Below are 17,663 nucleotides of genomic sequence, written 5' to 3'. Positions count from 1 at the left end.
CCTGCCTTGGCACTGGAGATTTGCTGGATGAGAGTCAGGAGAGCTGCAGTCGAAAGGGATGTGTCTCAACCTTGGTGAGGTTAAGATGCACGGACTTCGATCCGTGGTCGGCTGGGGATTTCTGGGAGTTGAAGTCCACACATCTTAACCTTGCCACGGTTGAGAAGCACCGATCTAAAACCTCTGGAAACCATCCACTGGGGTAGCTGCAGTAGGAGATCAGATGGAGCCACGATCAGATTAAGAACGCAGCACCTCAGGATACAGATAGTCCTCGGCTTACAGCAGTTTGTTTAGTAACCGTTCAAAGCTACAACGGCCCCGGAAAAAATGACTTAGGACCGTTCTTCACACTTACGACCGTTGCAGTAGCTCAGTGGTCATGTGATCAAAATTCAGACACTTGGCAAGTGGCTCGCGCTTATGACGGTCGCAGGGTCGCGGAGTCATGCAGTCCTCTTTTGCGACCGTCTTGACCAGCCAAATCCACAGGGGAAGCCAGATTCACTTAACAACTAACTTGCTACTAAGTTCACAGCTGCGGTGATTTGCTTAATAACTGGGCAAGAAAGGTCGTAAAATGGGGCAAAGCTCACTCAACAAAAGTCTCGCCTAGCAACAGAAATTCTGGGATCGTGGTTGTAAGTCAAGGGCTACCTGTACTTTCTTATAACCATCACGGACCTAGGAATGGTCTAGCATGGGGAGGAGTAGACTGGGGGGGGGGAGGAGGAGTAGAAGGACAAGGGCGAGGAGGAGAAGAAAGAGAAGGAGGAGGAGGAAGAGAAGGAAAAAGAGGAGAAGGAAGAAAGAGAAGGAGGAGAAGGAGAAAGAGGAGAAAGAGAAGGAGGAGGAGGAAAAGGAGGAGCAGAGCAAGAGGAGAAAGATAAGGAAAAAGAGGAGGAGAAGTAGGAGCAGAAGGAAAAGGAGAACGAAAGAGGAGGAGAAAGAGGAGAAGGAAAAGGAAAAAGAGAAGGAGGAGAAGGGCAGAGGGAGGAGGAGGAGGAAAAAATTACCTGAAGATTCAGCTGCACCAAATCTGCCTCTCTCTTGGCCAGAGCGGCTTCGAGGATGCGGTTGTGCTCGCGCAGAGCTGCGTTGGACTGGCCAAGGCCAGTGAGCTTTCCACGCTCGTGTTCCAGTTCGAGGGAGAGCTTCTTGTTGGCATCTTCCAGGCGTTTGATCTTCCTCCCGAAGCCTCTGGCTTCTTGAAGCTGTGTGGCCACACAAACCATTTTTCCCCCCATTAAAGACCCTGCACTGCATCTTCAAAAAGGAAAAAAAAATAAAATACTGACCTCTTTCCCTTAGCCATTACCTCGTCTTCCAGCTCCAGGACTTTCTCTCGGTATTCTTCCAGTTCCTGGCTGGTGAGAGAGATGACTTCTTGAAGCTCCTTCTCCAGGACCATCTTACTGTGGCTCAGAGACTGCACTTCTGCCTCCAGCACCCGGATCCTCTCCTGTAAGGTCAAAAGCCACATCTGGGTTAGTGTCCCTGCTAGAACGAGGGTGGAGATCTTAGAAGATAAAGGGAGTGAGGTTGACTTACTAGGCTGGCTTGGTTGCTTTCACTCTCGGAGATCTGCGCCTTGAGTTCATTCAGTTCCGCTTCAGACGACTCCTTGGCCGCAAGCGCCTCCTGCAGCCGCCGACTAAGGACCCCCACGGCATTCTCGTAAGCTTTGTGCTTGGCTTTTATCTCCTTCTGGGCTGTGTTCAGATCGGAACCCAGCCTCTTCATTTTCTGCTTCTGTTCGGTAATGGCCCTGCGCGGGGAACCAAACAGAAAACAACAGCCGGTCAGCCACGGAGCAGGCTGGCTTGCCTGGTGGATGCTAGTTGACAAGCATCGAACCCGCGTTTGAGACCCTGAGTGTTGCCGTGGGATGGGGTAAGCTCCTGTCCATGGCTCCAGCTCCTGCCAGGAACGTGAAAGGAGCCGGCTAATCCTTTCAATCCGGGGGTCAATGCTGCTAACATTGGATGTTCTTGCTTTGACAACAGATGGAGATGTAGCCTTTTCCTTTCTTATACTGCACTTAGAATTAGATGATACTGGGGGAGAGGGAGGAATGTGATGGGAGTTAGTTAGACATACAATACGGTAACAAGAGCTGATAAAGCATGGCGGGATGACCAACTGGGCAGGAAGCCAGCATTTCAAACTAATTGGAGAATGTGATTTATGATGGCTAGTTGTAGGAGGGAATTGTGCTTTGATCTATGTGCTGAAGGGAGGGGAAGTCAGAATTTGGCTTCAGCTATGTACCTACCGAAGCTATGCTGCTGGATTAAAGATTCTTTAAGGTAAACAATGCCTCACTTTCGGAACCAGGACTTCTAACACGAGTGTCAGTTTCACACCTCAAAATTTCTCAAAACATCATACCGGCATCACATTGGCTGGCTGAGGGTGGAGGGAGGGGACTGGCCATGGGGAGGGGAGGAGAGCTTGGGGGTTGAAAGGAAGAGCTTTGTATTTTACACGGGAACACCAGATTCCACCTGACTTTGCTGCAACTGTTTCTTTCAGTAAAAGTTCCTTTAGTTCAGGTAAATGGAGTCACCGGTGTTCAAGTAGAGGACCACCGGTGGCCCTTGGTTAACAATGGTGCTTGGGACAGGGAACTCTGCCAATAAGTGGCAAGGTTGTAAAGCGCAAAGTCACAATAGCACGCCAACCTATGAGGGCGTGCCCAACGTACAAGTCTTAACGGCAGAATCCCACAATATTATCTGACGTGCCTCATTTTGCCCACAGGGGAATAGACTACTTAAGAAGCGGATACAGGTAATGTGTTAGATTCAGCCAAACGAAGGCGAGCCACACTCACATCTTTGTTTCTTGTTGCATTGCGTCGACTTGTCTTTGTAAGTCTTCGTTTACTTTGACAAGAGCCGACATCTCTCCTCGGTCAAACCGCAAAGACTGGGAAATTTGGAGAAAGCAGCCAAGAAAAATTGATTAAACAAAGTATACATTTGATTTTACATGTGATAACAGCGGCAAGAATCATATTTGCACAATATTGGAAAAAGGAAGAATTGCCATTGGAGTAGACATACCCAATTCCTGCAACCGTTCCTTATATATTTTAACCTCCAATCCCTTAATCATCTTTGCTGCTCTTCTCTGTACTCTTTCTAGAGTCTCAACATCTTTTTTACACCGTGGTGACCAAAACTGGATGCATATTCCAAGTGTGGCCTTACCAAGGCCTTGTAAAGTGGTATTAACACTTCACGTGATCTTGATTCTATCCCTCTGTTAATGCAGCCTAGCAATGTGTTGGCATTCATTCATTCTTTCATTCATTCATTGTATTTATTTTTTAAATCTAAATTTCTTTCCCACCTGTAGCTCTGTCTCCATGTCATTCCGTTCTTTCTGGGCCACCTGAAGCTGGCTCTCCAGCTCCTCCATCTGCTGCCGAATCTGCACCAGCTCCTTCACTAGCTTGGAATTCTCCACCTCCATGGTTTTCTTCTCGCTCTGAAGCTGAAGGAATTCCTGCTTCAACTCTTTGATTTCCGCATCCAGCTTCTTCTTGGTGGCCTTCAGTTCACTGATCAGCTGATCTTTGGAAAGCGCGTCTCGGCGGTAGGCTTCCACCATCACCTGTGTGTCGGGGACAAAACAGAATTGTTTTATAGAAAATATACAAGGACGGCGTCTATAAATGAACAACACTCTTAGCTACAGAAATGTAACAAATCTTGAGAAAACCATAACCGACAAAGATATTCCGAATATTGACGGGAAATTAAACTTAAATAAGAACACGGAAAACAGGAGACTGATTTAATTAGGGAGGTTTTAATTGCAAGTACATTTGAAATATAAACTGGTTAGAAAAGAGGTTATAAACGGATATTACTGTTATTTATATCACACTAGAAAATGTGACGAGGATGTTTATATTCAATTTTGTATGTATTAATATTAAATTCCGACAAGCAAAGTCAAGGGGAGAAGCCGGATTTGTTGGGTTCACTTAACAACGGTATTCAGCAACTGAGGGGAAAAAAGATGGCAGAATCAGGCATCTGAACAACTGCCTTGCTTAGTGACGGAAACGGTCCCAATAGCAGTTTTAAATTGAGGACTACCTGTATTATTTTGGGTGCTTTATTTGACAGTGGCTGGTTAAGGGGCAAAATGTGGATAAACGCTTCCTTTTTCCAGTTTCTCCAAAGCGAGAAAATTTAGAAAAAGAAGATAAGATAACCTTTATTGTCATTTTTTTTTTTTACTGTGGGCACAATGGCACACATCAAAAAATGAAATGGAGTTGCCCGCTCTCAAAGTGAAACACATACATAACACACACCTAAAACATACAATATACAACATATGTATAGACCCACACCCCTAAATACTACGCACATACGACGCACCTTCTGTTGAAGATACTGTTCCTTCACTTTCTGACTTTGCTTCTTCAGATTTGCACTCTCCTGCTGCAGGTTCTCCACCTACCAGGAAGAAAATGAAAAGAAGCACTGGATAAGAACGAAAGAAGAAAAATGCAAGCTCTCCTGCAGAATCGTGAAGCAAGAGTCAAGCTAGGAGACCAACGTCTTAATTTCCATCACTCTAACCCAGGAGTAGGCAACCTTGGCTCTTTTATGACTCATGGACTTCAATTCCCAGAATTCCTGAGCCAGCTTGAAAACTCTCCCATTCCCCTCAGCATGGCTTCACAGGGCTTTACAGCCCTCTCTAAGCAGTTTACAGAGTCACCCTTTTGCCCCCCCAACAATCTGGGTCCTCATTTTACCGACCTCGGAAGGATAGAAGGCTGAGTCAACCTTCAGCTGGTCAGGATCGAACTGCTTGCAGTCGGCAGAGTTAGCCTGCAATACTGCATTCTAACCACCACTCCACCAGGGCCCTTAACAGCTCTTAATAGCTAAGAACAGAAAAAGGTATGGCCAAATGCAGATTACCTGACTTGATTTGATGGCTATTTCTTGCTTGAGCTGCTCCAAAACATCTGAGGCCACCTCAGCGTGGCCTCCTAACTGCTGGATGTCCTCTTCAAGTCCTTGCTGTCCCGTCTTTGCTACCTGCAGGGCGACTTCTAAAACGATCTTCTCGTTCTGCAAATAGCGGAGGGCGTCGTCCTTCGAGGCAGCCTCTCCTTGCAGCTCAGCTAACCTGGCCTCCAGTTCGTCATAGCGCACCTGAAGCTCGCCCAAGGTTTGGTCTCGGGTCTGTAATGTCTCTTGGGCAGAGGTCAACTGTTTCATCAGATCCAGCTGTTCCTGCTGCAGGCTTTCCACCTGTAAGTCTCGCTGTTGAAGCGTTAATTTGACCTGGGTCAAGAACACAAAGAGGTTCACCATCACCGTGATCTCCTCTCAAGGTAAAAGAAGGCATCCTTCTACCTGGCCTGAACTCCTAACTCAAGACATCCCAAAGGTGCTTTTTCAAGAGGTAACTGGACTTTCTTGTTATTCTTTGAAGACGTTTTGCTTCTCATCCAAGAAGCTTCTTCAGCGCTGAAGAAGCTTCTTGGATGAGAAGCGAAACGTCTTCAAAGAATAAGAAGGAAGTCCAAGTTGCCTCTTTGAAAAGCAGCTTTGGGACAACCATGACCTGCAGGACGGAGAACCTCCACAGACTCTTAACTCAAGAGTTGTCAGGTTCCAAAACACCAATAAAGGCAGATAACGATTCTTCCAAGCAGAACGTTGCTGTTGTTCCTCACCCACTGAGAGAATCTTGCAAAAGTTAAAGCAAACGGCCATCTCCATAAGCATATGCTCCGGGAACTATTAGGGAGGAACCGTCTTCACCCTCTTTCTCAGACACAAACTATCCTCTTCCTCCTGGGAATCCAGACTAAATTCCACCCCAGGAACCCACCGCAACCTTTACCCGAGAACACCACATTTGTGGCTGCCATGCAACGTGCAAAACGTTCGTACCTTTTCCAGCTCCTGCTCCAATCCTGCTGCCGAATCAGCCATCTTCTGAAGTTGTTCTTTCTCTTCCTCAAACTCCTCCAGTTTCCTCTGCAAATCATCTTCTACCATGCTCTTAGCCTCCTGGATCTGCAGGAAGGCCGCTTCCTGGTCTAACATGTCAGCCTGTGCAGAGGCATCAGAAGTTGTTAGAAGTGTGGCAACAGCTGCCAAGGCGAAGCTAAGAAATGGGAACGGCATGCGTGAAGTTAACAGCACCTTGCCGTTGGATCCAAACGAGAGGCCTATGCTTCACAGGACGCCAATATAAAAATCACTGCATTTACCTGTATACAGGTAGTCCTCGACCTTCCACCCTTTGTCTAGCAACTGTTAGATGTTACAACGGTGGCCAAATCAGGTGCAACTCATTTAACAAAAACCTTGCTTAGCGATAAGAAATTCTAGTCCTGACTGTGGTCGTACGTTTGAGGACTACCTGTAACTGAATCCACGCAAGATTGGTTCGGTTTTTGCATTTATCCATGTATGGACATACTGACAGATTTTATCTTCCTGGGCTCCAAGATCACTGCAGATGGGGACTGCAGCCAAGAAATTAAAAGACGCTTGCCCCTGGGGAGGAAAGCTATGGCAAATCTAGACAGCATACTAAAAAACAGAGACATCACCCTGCCAACAAAAGTGCATATAGTCAAGGCCATGGTTTTCCCAGTGGCAATGTATGGCTGTGAAAGCTGGACCATAAGAAAGGCCGAGCGCCAAAGAATGGAGGCCTTTGAACTCTGGTGCTGGAGAAGACTCCTGCAAGTCCCCTGGACTGCAAGGCGATCAAACTGGTCAGTCCTAGAGGAGATCAACCTCGAGTGCTCTTTAGAAGGCCAGATCCTGAAGTTGGCCAATTAATGAGAAGGAAGGACTCACTGGAGAAGAGCCTGAGGCTGGGAAAGATGGAGGGCAACAGAAGAAGGGGACGACAGAGAAGGAGGTGACTGGATGGAGTCCCTGAAGCAGGAGGCGTGAGCTTAAATGGACTCCAGAAGATGGTAGAGGACAGGAAGGCCTGGAGGAACGTTGTTCATGGGGTCGCGATGGGTGGGACACGACTGCAATTAACAACATGTGGACAAAAGAGCTTCTGGTTTTCAGTTTTTGAAAAATAATTGAGCAGCGGGGGTGAACCAGAACTCCTTCAGATGTTCAGGACCATCAGTCAGCCTGGCGGCAAAGGCCAGAAATAGCGTTTCAGAACTTTGGGTAGGCATCAGAGTGCGTGCAGAGAGAAGATACAGAGATGGACATTCGTGAATAGCGATTCCTTGTTCCTTTTTACAAGCTTGGCAATCAAATATTCAAAAAATCTGACGTCTTTACCTCAATATTTTGCAGCTGTGCAGCTATGCGTTCCTTCTCTTTGATCGATCTATGCTGAGTCTCTGTTAATTGATGAGACAGGGTTACATTCTCTAACTTCAGATGCTCCAGCAGACCAACTTGGGTCATGTGTCCGGCCTTGGAAAAAAAGGTGGAAGGAGAGAAAGGGCTGCATTAAAGAGACACATGAAGAAATGGAATCCAAGCTATTAGGGCTGTAGTTTATGGCCTGCTTTAGATTGAAAGGCGATTTTGCTTGTAACTGTGCACCCGACGCACTTACACAGAGACGCAAAGAGTCCATTTATTGCCGATTGGTGCTTCTCTCAGTTAACCGTCGTGCGTTTTTATATCATGGGGAGTTGCCCAGAGTTAGTTGCCTAGGGCTGCCATTGTGAGATGGATGGAGGGAGAGCCATATAAACCAATTAAATAAACGAACAAGGGGGAATAAGAATAGCCTTCACTATCATGGCCTTGGAAGACTCTACAACTGGTTTGCTCAGAGTCAAACATATTCCAAAACACATTTTCCCGTACCAACAAAGCGTAGCCACAGACGCAAGTCTATTAATTTCTACTTAATTTTGTTGTGAGTTACACAATGACAATAAAGATATTCTATTCTTTATCCTATCCTATCCCCTATTCTATTCTATTCTATTCTATTCTGTAATCTCTCTTCTTTTCTGTAATTCTATTCTATTCTATTCTATTCTATTCTATTCTATTCTATTCTATTCTATCCTATCCATTCCACTCCATTCTTGTTTCTATTCTATTCCATTCCATTCTATTCCATTCCATTCCATATATTCTATTCTATTCTATTCTATTCTATTCTATTCTATTCTATTCTATTCTATTCTATTCTATTCTATTCTATTCCATTCCATTCCATTCCATTCCATTCCATTCCATTCCATTCCATTCTTCATCGTTTCTCTTCTCTTCTCTTTTCTCTTCTCTTCTCTAAAAATGATACCTGGGGATACATCGAGCTGAGTTATTTTATTGTTTCACACCTATAGACAGAATCTTGCCAGGCTGAACACTCAGCTATCTGCCTCTGCAATATACTGTTAGGGAGAGGCTGTTTTCTCCCTCTTTCTCTCACATATAATGTCCAGGCTGAATTGCCTCTTACTGCCCCGGAATTCACTCCCTCCTTCCTGGGGATCCTCCTCCTCCTCACTACATCCCATCACGTCTAGGGAAACCTGCAGAAAAGTGTTTCCCATTCAAGGCAGAACCGTCGCCTAGTTCAAGATCGCGTTCGGCCAATCGCCCATCAAAGCAATCGAATGAATGGCACGATAAGACTCCGTATATGAAAACGTGCTCCAGGTCCTGAATAGGAACGGGAAAGAAAGCCGTGCTTACCTTTACGTTGGCCATGTCGCTCTGCAGACGGATCCTTGCCTGCTGAGCCACCGCCAGCTGTTGTTGGTACCAGTGCCGAACTTTCTGCAGGGACGAGATCTCTGCCTGAGAGGACTTCAGCTTACCGGTCAAGGACGCGCGGTCCAGTTCGACCTGCTGAAGCTGACTTTGTAACGAGGAGAGTTGTTGCCGGAGATCGTGAACTAAAAGGGCGGATTAAAAAAAAAAATTAAATGAAGTAAGAGAAGGACCTTGGAGTCCTAGTGGACGATCACTGGACTGTGAGCCAGCAGTGTGCAGCAGCAGCCAAAAAAGCTAGTACAATCCTGGGTTGTATAAACAGAGGCATAGAATCAAGATCAGGTGAAGTACTAGTACCGCTTTACAAAGCCCTAGTCAGACCACACCTGGAATACTGCAGCCAGTTTTGGTCAGCATACCACAAAAAAGATGTTGAGAGTTTACAAAAAATTCAGAGAAGAGCAACTAAGATGATCAAAGGCCTGGAGGCTAAAACATACGAAGAACGGCTGCGGGACTTGAGGCTTTGTAAGATCCTCACGGAAGAACGGGTGGATTGAAGACGTTCAGCCTGGTTCTACTCACCCGTGCTATCCTTGCTAAGGACATTTTTCTGCAAGTCTTCCACCTTCCCCATCAGCCTCTGGTACTGTTCTTCTGCCAACTGCAGGTCATTATGAGAAGCCATCAAGCCTGCGTTCTTGGCCTCCAGCGTGGTCTGTAGCTCAGCCATGGCCCGTTCCAGTTCCCAGCAGGACTGCTTCAAGGTAGCCACTTCTGAATTCAGGGAGTCCTGCTTCTGCTGGCTAGTCTGTGAATGCTCCATGTGGGTTTGGAGTTTCATCTGGACCGCAGCCAGTTGGGCTTGCAATTCTGCTTTTTCTTTGAGGGCCTACACAAAGACAAAACCGGTTTCTAATTCTCTATCCGAGCAAGGCAGTAACAGAGGTGTTGAGCTGAGGTGGGGCCTTCAAAACTTCTATAATATCCTCCATTTTTGGGACACAGGAGCAGACATCTCCATGGAATTTTTTTACATATGGGTAGTAGTAGACATGGGTAACAACCATCCCAAACAGTCATCAATTTCACAAACCGTCCCATATTATTTTCACATTCACTGTCTAGACCCTAGAAAGAAAAGAGGCTGGACCACCATCTCCTGGAAATGCTTGTATTGAGATTCCTGCACCAGGAAGCAAACTGAACCCCCTGGCTTAACTGGCACCTTCCCAGTCTAAGATTCTACCATCTCAAGAAGTTTTGAGAACTGCAGCTAAGACTAGATCTATCAACAATAACCTGAAATGCCATCCTCCTTCCAGACACCCGATATATTCCATAACCCATCCTTAAACCTAGAGGAGCAGTGTAGAAGATCCTTTCGTACCTCATTGGCTTCCAATGACAGAGCCTCCAATTGTCCTTCAAGCCTCATCTTCTCTTTGAGGACTTGAAGCAGCTCATCGTGGGTCCCAGCGACTGAACTTTCCATGGATATGCTGGGGTGAAACAAAATAGAGGCACACTTTGTGAAGCTGTACCAATTACAAAAAAAACTATGTTGTTCCTTAGAGGATCAAACAAATGCAAGAGAAGAATCCAAGATGCCTATGGAGATTCTCCATCATCCAGGGCATGGTTGCCCCAAAGGTGCTTTTTCAAAAAGGCAATTGGACTTCCTTTCCTGAAAACAAAAAAGTTCCTTCCTTCCTTCAGTTCGGAACTGAAGAAGCTTCTTGGGTGAGAAAAACTGAAGAAGCTTCTTGGGTGAGAAGCACTGAAGAAGCTTCTTGGGTAAGAAAAACTGAAGAAGCTTCTTGGATGAGAAGAACTGAAGAAGCTTCATGGTGAGAAGAACTGAAGAAGCTTCTTGGGTGAGAAGAACTGAAGAAGCTTCTTGGATGAGAAGCAGAACATCTTCAAAGAAAAACATGTTCTCACCCATGAAGCTTCTTCAGTTCAGTTCAGTTCTCATCCAAGAAGCTTCTTCAGTTCAGAAATGAAAGAAGGAAAGAGCTTTCTTTGTTTCCAGGACAGACAAAGCCCAGTTGCCTTTTGAACAAGCACCTTTGGGACAAAAGTGTCCCAGCTGGAGCCTTCCGAGTTGGAGAAGATGGCGAAACACCTTTACCTGCTAGAAATACTGTCCCGCCGGCTTCTGGCTTCCCCATTGACCTCCTGCTCCTGAGCCCGATACTCTGTTGCCGCAGCCTGGAGGACCTCCCTGATGGAAGGAAACTGTCCAACAGCATCCAACGGGATCTTCTGCCCGTTGACGGTGAAGATCGTACCCTGCTGGCTTTTGGGGCTCGAGGAAGTGGGGCCTCTTCCTGACACACTGCTGTAGGTCGAGCTGTCGCTTTCGTTGCCGTCCAGCCTCATTCCTGCTTCGCTGCCGTCCATTTCCGACAGGCTGTCTCCCGCCAAGGACGAAGCTTCCAGGCGGTCATCTGAATCGGGGGTCAGACTGACGGAAGATACAACTGAGGTCAGACTGTTTGAGTTGGCTTTCAGCGATCCGCCCCATGAATCGGCCACCGGGATGGTCCCACCAGTGCTGCCGTCGGGGTTTTCCGTTCGATAATCTGCCAGAGAACGAATCCGGCTTGTTTTGGAAGATTTGGAACTTTTTTTCTCTTTCGAGGAAGCTGGGAGGCCCAAGCTCCCCACTTTCGGTCCTCGCGGGATGCTGGTTCTCAAAAAGGAATATTCTTTGGTCATCGCCACGGGGCTGGCCCTTGGTAAGAGCTCCGGATGCAACATCAGCTCGGGATCCAGGGTGCTGGAGAGGCGGCTCTTAGCTGTAAACAGCTGGAGTGAAAGAGGGAAGGCAGGAAAGGAAGAACAGGAAGGGGGGAAAATGGAAAAGTAAGCATAGTAGTAGTAAATAATAAAATAATAAAACAATAATAATAAAATATAATAACAAACAATAAACAACAATAATAAATTGCTCTGGGACTTCAGAGTTCAAACAGACAAGCACCTGCCACATAACACCCCGGATTTAACAACTGTCGATAAGAAAGACAAAAAAGTCTGGATAGTGGACGTGGCAGTGCCTGGAGACAACAGAATAGACGAGAAAGAACTGGAGAAGATAACAAAATACAAAGACCTTCAAATAGAAAGACTGTGGCAAAAGCAAGCAAGGGTAGTACCAATAGTATTAGGCGCCTTGGGTGCAATCCCAAAACAGCTGGAGTATCACCTGGATACCATTGACATTGACAACTTCGCCACTGGTCAATTGCAAAAGGGGGCCTTACTGGGAACAGTTTCCATCCTGCGACAATAACTGTAATACCATCAATTCAAACATCCACATCTGCCTATCCCAGGTCTTTGGGAAGGACTGGATAGGTAGACAAAAATGCCAAATCCAGCTGACTCTACGACGAACCATAATATTGGCATTGACACAAATCCCCATCAGTCAATTGCCAAAGGCAGCTTTACTCAGAACAGCTGACATCCTGCAACGATTTCTTTAGCACCATCCAACATCAAACCTCGGCTGATCTCCGATCAATCAGTGGGCAAAAATGCCAGTTCCAGTCTAACCATTTGGCAGACGGTGCAATGAGTAAAAACACGCCTCTGACATCTTTTTTGCTAGGCACTTACTCTCTCTTGATGCCTCTTGACCCGATACTGCTTGAGCTGTTCTTCCAGGCGCTTCCGGGCCTGAAGACGGATCTCTTCTTCCTTCTCCAGTGGGAGAGGAGCATCGGCTGAGCCTGTGGAAGGAAGGAAGAGCAAGTTTAAGTTGTTCGGGGACAATAAACAAGGAGGTAGGGCAGACAGGAAGGTCTGCGATTTCTTTGCAAAGTTGTCAGAAATTTAGACCCAAGGTAAAAAGAAGGGGGAAAAAAGAGAGGCTAATTTCTCTTTGTTTTGAGGGAATTGATTTTTTTTTTTTCCTGTGTCTGAAGCAAAGAGGAAAGAACTCGAGAACCTTTTCATTATCCCGGAGTTCAACAACAGCATACTTTAAAAATGTTTTGGATACTAACTTAATTAGGATGAGGATGCCATGGTCCCCACAAGCCTCAAAGGAGCCGTGGTTTTATACTTTGCTAACCTTACTTTTAATTGTTAAGGTGTGGCTAGCCGCCCAGCCTCTCCTTCACCTGGTGGGAGACCATTAATTAATGCATCTATTAAATCAATGTCAGGGAATAATCACTGCCCCTCATTCAGAATAGAATCCAGCAAGTTCCCTCCACCCCAACTGAAGCTTTGCACCACCGTCTCATTTGCAGGAAGACAGCCAGGTTTTTCCATGGAATTTCTTAGCCTCTGAGAGTCACAGGGAAATGACAGCGATGGCACGGGGTCAACAGAGAGGCATGACTCAATTTTTGATCCTTGTCTGGAGGCTGAGATGACGGTGTTCCATCAAAAGAGGAGTGTCACTTTGCAGAAGTGAAATGTGGACAGGTGACCACGGGACACTGCAGACGGCTGTTAGTGCAGCCCGGTTGCCAAGCATACGTGGTCCTGCGACAGCCGTGGGTGTGTGTGGCTGTCAGAACTTCAAATCCAGATGGTTAGTAACCTCCCTTCAAACAGCCACTCAGCAACAAGTCGCAAGTTGAACGGTACCAGTATTGACAATTAAAAACTACCCCATTTAGTCCTTGACCTACAGGTTTGTTTGCTGACCGTTCGAAGTTACAACAGCACTGAAAAAGAAATGAGTTGTTTTTCACACGACGATTGCAGCATCCCCAGGGTCACATGGACAAAATTCAGACTCGGCAACTAGCTCATGTTTTTAACGCTGCAGGGGTCACACGATCCCTCTTTGCGTCCTTCTGACCAGCAAAGCCAATGGGGATGCTAGAGTTAGGTAACAACTGTGTTACTGAGTTAACAACTGCAGCAATTCTCTTAACAGCTGTGGCAAGACAGGCAAAACGGGCCAAATTTGGGACTCGGTCCTAAGTCAAGGACTACCTCTATTTTGCTCTTGTTGATATGTGCAATGTTTCGTCTGATCAATGTTTCGCACGCACAAGCGCGTAGAGGTCGGTAACCGCATCAATCAGAACAGAGGTCCCCAACCTCCGTTCTGTGGACCACTACCGGGCCACGGCACGCCAGCAACTGGTCCGCACAAACAAGCAAAGCCCCATCTGCGAGATGCAGGCAGCACACAAAACCACGGACCCTCGGGTCCACGGGGAAAAAAACTCTCTCCACGGAACCGGTCTCTGGTGCTCCAAAGGTTGGGGACCTCTGGATTAGAGAGGAAATACTTTGTTTCTAAAGGAATTGCGATGGCACACCTTAATTGTAACCCCGCAGGTCATGAAAAAAGGCAAGCCAATTTGTTAAAGGCAAAGTCAGAGGCCAAGGTTTAGAGTCAGCTCATGCTTCAAAAGCAGCATGCAGAAGAGATTCTGCAGAGGCACAGAAATGTAGAAATAAAGGAGGGGGAAAAAAAACTTCTTTGAGGTGGAGCAAGGAAGAACAGGTGCGCTCCACCCTGAAGAGATGCTTACACAGTTTGGTTTCTTGCAAAGGGAGGCTTAGTTTGAGAGACTGCAGGGTGTCCTTCCTAAGAGCTAAGCTCTCATCACTACCGCCCTGAGATGCCTCTAGGTGCTCATGGACACCAAGCACACCTGAAGCTGCTTCTTCCTCCCGGGAGCTTTTGATGGGGCCAAAGGTCACGGGCTGTTCGGGGTCATAAGACGTCGGTCCGTTCGCACAAGGATCTGGGCTGCTCTTGAGGGCTAAGATGTCCCCTTCGGTTGACCCTCGGCCGTTATTTACACTAACCACTGGAAAAAAAAGAACAGAGGTTGGGAAGAGGTTAATGGTGGGCGCCGTGCTCAGGAACAGATCACCACCTTGAATCTCCCAAGTGCATCTGGAATGACAACTGATGTTTGCCAAAGTCCTTCCTAACCTTCCACCATTACAATCCAAGGACAGTAACAAAAAGGCTCCTTAAAAAAAAAAATCAATATCCAAAGAAGCTTACAGTTAACATCTTCCTTTGTCCACTTAGATTTGGCCCCCAGGTCTGGTTGCTGTTCAGAACTGCTGGAGGTGCCATCGCTGGCTTCCTGAATGATCACCGAAGAGTCCATGGCTGGAGAAGTGAAGGTCCAAGGGAAATATTTCCCCAGTGGAATTTTCCAAGTCACCTACTGGGTCCAGTTTTTTACTCCATCAACACCGCTGGGAGCCAAAAGAGAGCCCGGGCATCTTGAGGGCTTCTGCACCAATTTATTTGCAGCAAGCAATTTGGTTTAGTTCCAGCCCACTTGATGGACAACTGAAGAATTTCTGGAGATCATTAGCCTAGCTGCTGAGAAAGAAAACAATGGCTGAGTTACATCACACACTGAGATAAACAGACAAAAACACACATACAGGATGACACTCCTTTTTAAAAAAAGTTCCTTGTGGTTTTGTTTTGTTTTTTAAAGATCACCTACATCTGCCACATATAATTCTGGGCTCAGGGAGGGCCAATCCTTATGTAAGTCATATTCCCACCATCTCAGAGACAGGAGTGGGAGTCTGCTTAGAGGCTGGATGATAAAGCTTTGAGTGAGGAAATTCACAAACCAAAGATTTTTCAGGATGCGTTATGAATCTCTGAGCAACACATGGAACCCATCCAAGTTTTCTGGAGGTTGTTGCTTGGGAATCAACACAGGCTGGATCAGGATCCTGTGATGAGTGGAAACAAAAACTATTTTCACGTTACCAGTTGCCTTTTATTTTCATCATGGCAACTGCCAGACTATTTTATCCCACCAAGCACGGGACAGTTTGATTTATAGGACTATGCATGTGTTTATGAGGCTAAGTATTTGGCAGAGATTAAAATATCTCTTATTGCAGACGAGTGTCTTACTAACCGGGGGTGGGAAAAGAGGCCCATCGCCCATTAAGGTTGCTTCGCTTTGCGTGAAGAAAGCAAGAGATAAAGATGACAGGCTAGACCTCAAGTTACGACAGTTCACTTAGTGACTGTTTGAAGTTTCAACAACACTGAAAAAAGGGAGTTATGACCGTTTTTTTACAGTTACAACCGTTGCAGCATCCCCACGGTCAGGTGATCAAAATCCAGACAACTGACTCCTATTTATGACGGTCGCAGCATCCCGGGGTCACGTGATCCCCTTTTGCGACCTTCTGCCAAGCAAAGTCAATGGAGAAACCAAATTCACTTAACAACCGTGTGACTAGCTGATGAACTGCAGCGATCCACTTAATAACTGTGGCAAGAAAGGTCGTAAAAATGGGGCAAAACTCAGCGATCAATTGTCTCGCTTAGCAACGGAAATTTTGGCCTTAGCTGAGGTCTTAAGTCAAGAGCTACCTGTACAGAAGAATTCAGCCCAAAAAGAACTAAGAAACTGGGCCGGAGGGGAAGAGATGGTGTATCCAAGCCCATGTTCCTTGGGAAAGGAGCAGGATTAGAGTCTTTAGCACACCTCAACCTTCCCTTTGGGGGCCAGATTGGCAGCCTCTGTTCACAACGACAGTCTCCACAAATGCAAATAGGCAGGCACGAATGCTTCACAACAATGATTCTTAACCTCCATGGAGGCCTCACTAGGCATGTTCAAGCCGCCCAGCCATTGCAACAACAACCAGTTTCAGAGTCCTTGACCACACATCACACCTACTCTGGATTATAAAGTCCATAAACGAGCTTCATAGATGTACACACAGAGACACACATCAAATCTTACACTGACCTGGTATTTATGGTCCGTAAAGCAACTTTATACATGTAGATACCTATGCACCTCTCCCACATCAAACCTTACATCTTGCCAAATCTATATAATCCATAAACCAACTTTATATACATTCACACAGGTACACACACAAACACTCTACATCACACCTACCCAGCTCTATACAGTCCATAAATCAATTTCATACTAATGTACACACACACACACACACACACAATCAAATCTTACCCTTATCCTGGTCTATGCGGTCCATTAAGCAACTTCACACACAATACACATACAGAGACCCACACAGACACCCCCTACATCACTCCTATCCCATAAACACAAACAGACATACACACCGCACACTAAACCTTTGCCAGTGTTTCTCAACCTTGACCATTTTAAGGCATGTGGACTTCAACTCCCAGAATTCCACAGCCAGCAATGCTGGCTGTGGAATTCTGGGAGTTGAAGTCCACATGCCTTAAAATGGTCAAGGTTGAGAAACACTGCTTTAAACCTTCCTAGGTCTATAAAACTCATAAACCAACTTCATACACATACACGCAGGTGTACACACACACACACACACACACACACACACACACACACACACACACTCCACCTCACCCCTCCCCAGCTCTACAGAGCCTATTTCCTACGACGCAACCTCCAGGCACACAAACCCCCCGGCATCACAAGGGAAGGCGCCAGATTCTCACCCACCAGAGACGCGTGTGTTGCAAGACACGTGTGCAGGCCATCCCCACTCATCCTCACCCCCAGGGATTCCTCCCCCAGACACGGAGGCGTGTTTCGAGGTGTGTGTGTGTGTGTTTACACAAGGGTGTGACTTCTATACTCGCAGACACACAAACACACGCAGAGGGCACTCAGCCCGGCAGCCCCGCAACTCCCCTTCCCCTCCATTCCGGGCCCCCCGTCCCGCTGACCTGCCCGGCTCGGCCCGAGGCGCCCTGCCTCCTCCTCCGAGACGTGGCGCGGGCGGCAGGCGGGGCGCAGGCGGGGCGACGACGCCTTTTCCCCGCCGGACGGCCTCTTCCTCCTCCTCTTCCTCTTCCACCTGCTTCTCCTCCGCCTCCTGCCCGCCCGGAGGCACCCGAGGTCGCTCCGCGGCCGCACAGACGTGCCCGGAGCCCGAGAAGAGCGAGCGTCGGAGGCGGGACCGAATGGCGGCCGGAACGGAAGGAGCGGGGCGCTTTTTCCCCAA

At 47.0% G+C, this 17,663-nt stretch overlaps 1 protein-coding gene and 1 long non-coding RNA gene across 6 annotated transcripts in view; one reads left to right on the top strand and one right to left on the bottom strand.

Moving 5' to 3' along the window:
* The window catches only part of LOC120303153, a 13,997-nt gene extending 10,496 nt beyond the window's left edge, over nucleotides 1–3,501 (top strand). The window contains exon 3 of the long non-coding RNA XR_005555361.1: nucleotides 3,364–3,501. This is a non-coding gene — a long non-coding RNA (uncharacterized LOC120303153). The remainder of the gene's footprint in view (nucleotides 1–3,363) is intronic.
* GOLGA3 (golgin A3) overlaps nucleotides 1–17,663 on the bottom strand; it is a 26,552-nt gene extending 8,889 nt beyond the window's left edge. The window contains exons 1-17 of one of the 5 annotated variants that reach the window (XR_005555359.1): nucleotides 17,386–17,663; nucleotides 14,710–15,036; nucleotides 14,225–14,506; nucleotides 12,342–12,454; nucleotides 10,846–11,525; nucleotides 10,102–10,213; nucleotides 9,297–9,603; nucleotides 8,691–8,893; nucleotides 7,308–7,445; nucleotides 5,937–6,098; nucleotides 4,953–5,321; nucleotides 4,401–4,478; nucleotides 3,358–3,621; nucleotides 2,837–2,931; nucleotides 1,552–1,768; nucleotides 1,299–1,462; nucleotides 1,017–1,214 (exon numbers count right to left, since the gene is read on the bottom strand). Coding sequence is in view for 4 of the 5 variants with exons in the window: in XM_039332387.1 (XP_039188321.1) it covers nucleotides 1,017–1,214; nucleotides 1,319–1,462; nucleotides 1,552–1,768; nucleotides 2,837–2,931; nucleotides 3,358–3,621; nucleotides 4,401–4,478; nucleotides 4,953–5,321; nucleotides 5,937–6,098; nucleotides 7,308–7,445; nucleotides 8,691–8,893; nucleotides 9,297–9,603; nucleotides 10,102–10,213; nucleotides 10,846–11,525; nucleotides 12,342–12,454; nucleotides 14,225–14,506; nucleotides 14,710–14,818 (3,471 nt within the window). In the remaining variant the exon portion in view is untranslated. Of the gene's footprint in view, nucleotides 1–1,016; nucleotides 1,215–1,298; nucleotides 1,463–1,551; nucleotides 1,769–2,836; nucleotides 2,932–3,357; nucleotides 3,622–4,400; nucleotides 4,479–4,952; nucleotides 5,322–5,936; nucleotides 6,099–7,307; nucleotides 7,446–8,690; nucleotides 8,894–9,296; nucleotides 9,604–10,101; nucleotides 10,214–10,845; nucleotides 11,526–12,341; nucleotides 12,455–14,224; nucleotides 14,507–14,709; nucleotides 15,040–15,302; nucleotides 15,364–17,385 lie in introns of those variants that run through there. The other 4 variants (XM_039332387.1, XM_039332386.1, XM_039332389.1 and 1 more) reach the window with 4 other exon arrangements.

This window comes from Crotalus tigris, unplaced genomic scaffold (genome assembly GCF_016545835.1).
Source record: "Crotalus tigris isolate CLP2741 ecotype Arizona unplaced genomic scaffold, ASM1654583v1 scf7180000024461.2689607, whole genome shotgun sequence".
Taxonomy (NCBI): Eukaryota; Metazoa; Chordata; class Lepidosauria; order Squamata; family Viperidae; genus Crotalus; species Crotalus tigris.
The sequence above is the reverse complement of the archived record's forward strand: the minus strand, read 5'-3'. Positions and strand labels throughout refer to the sequence as shown.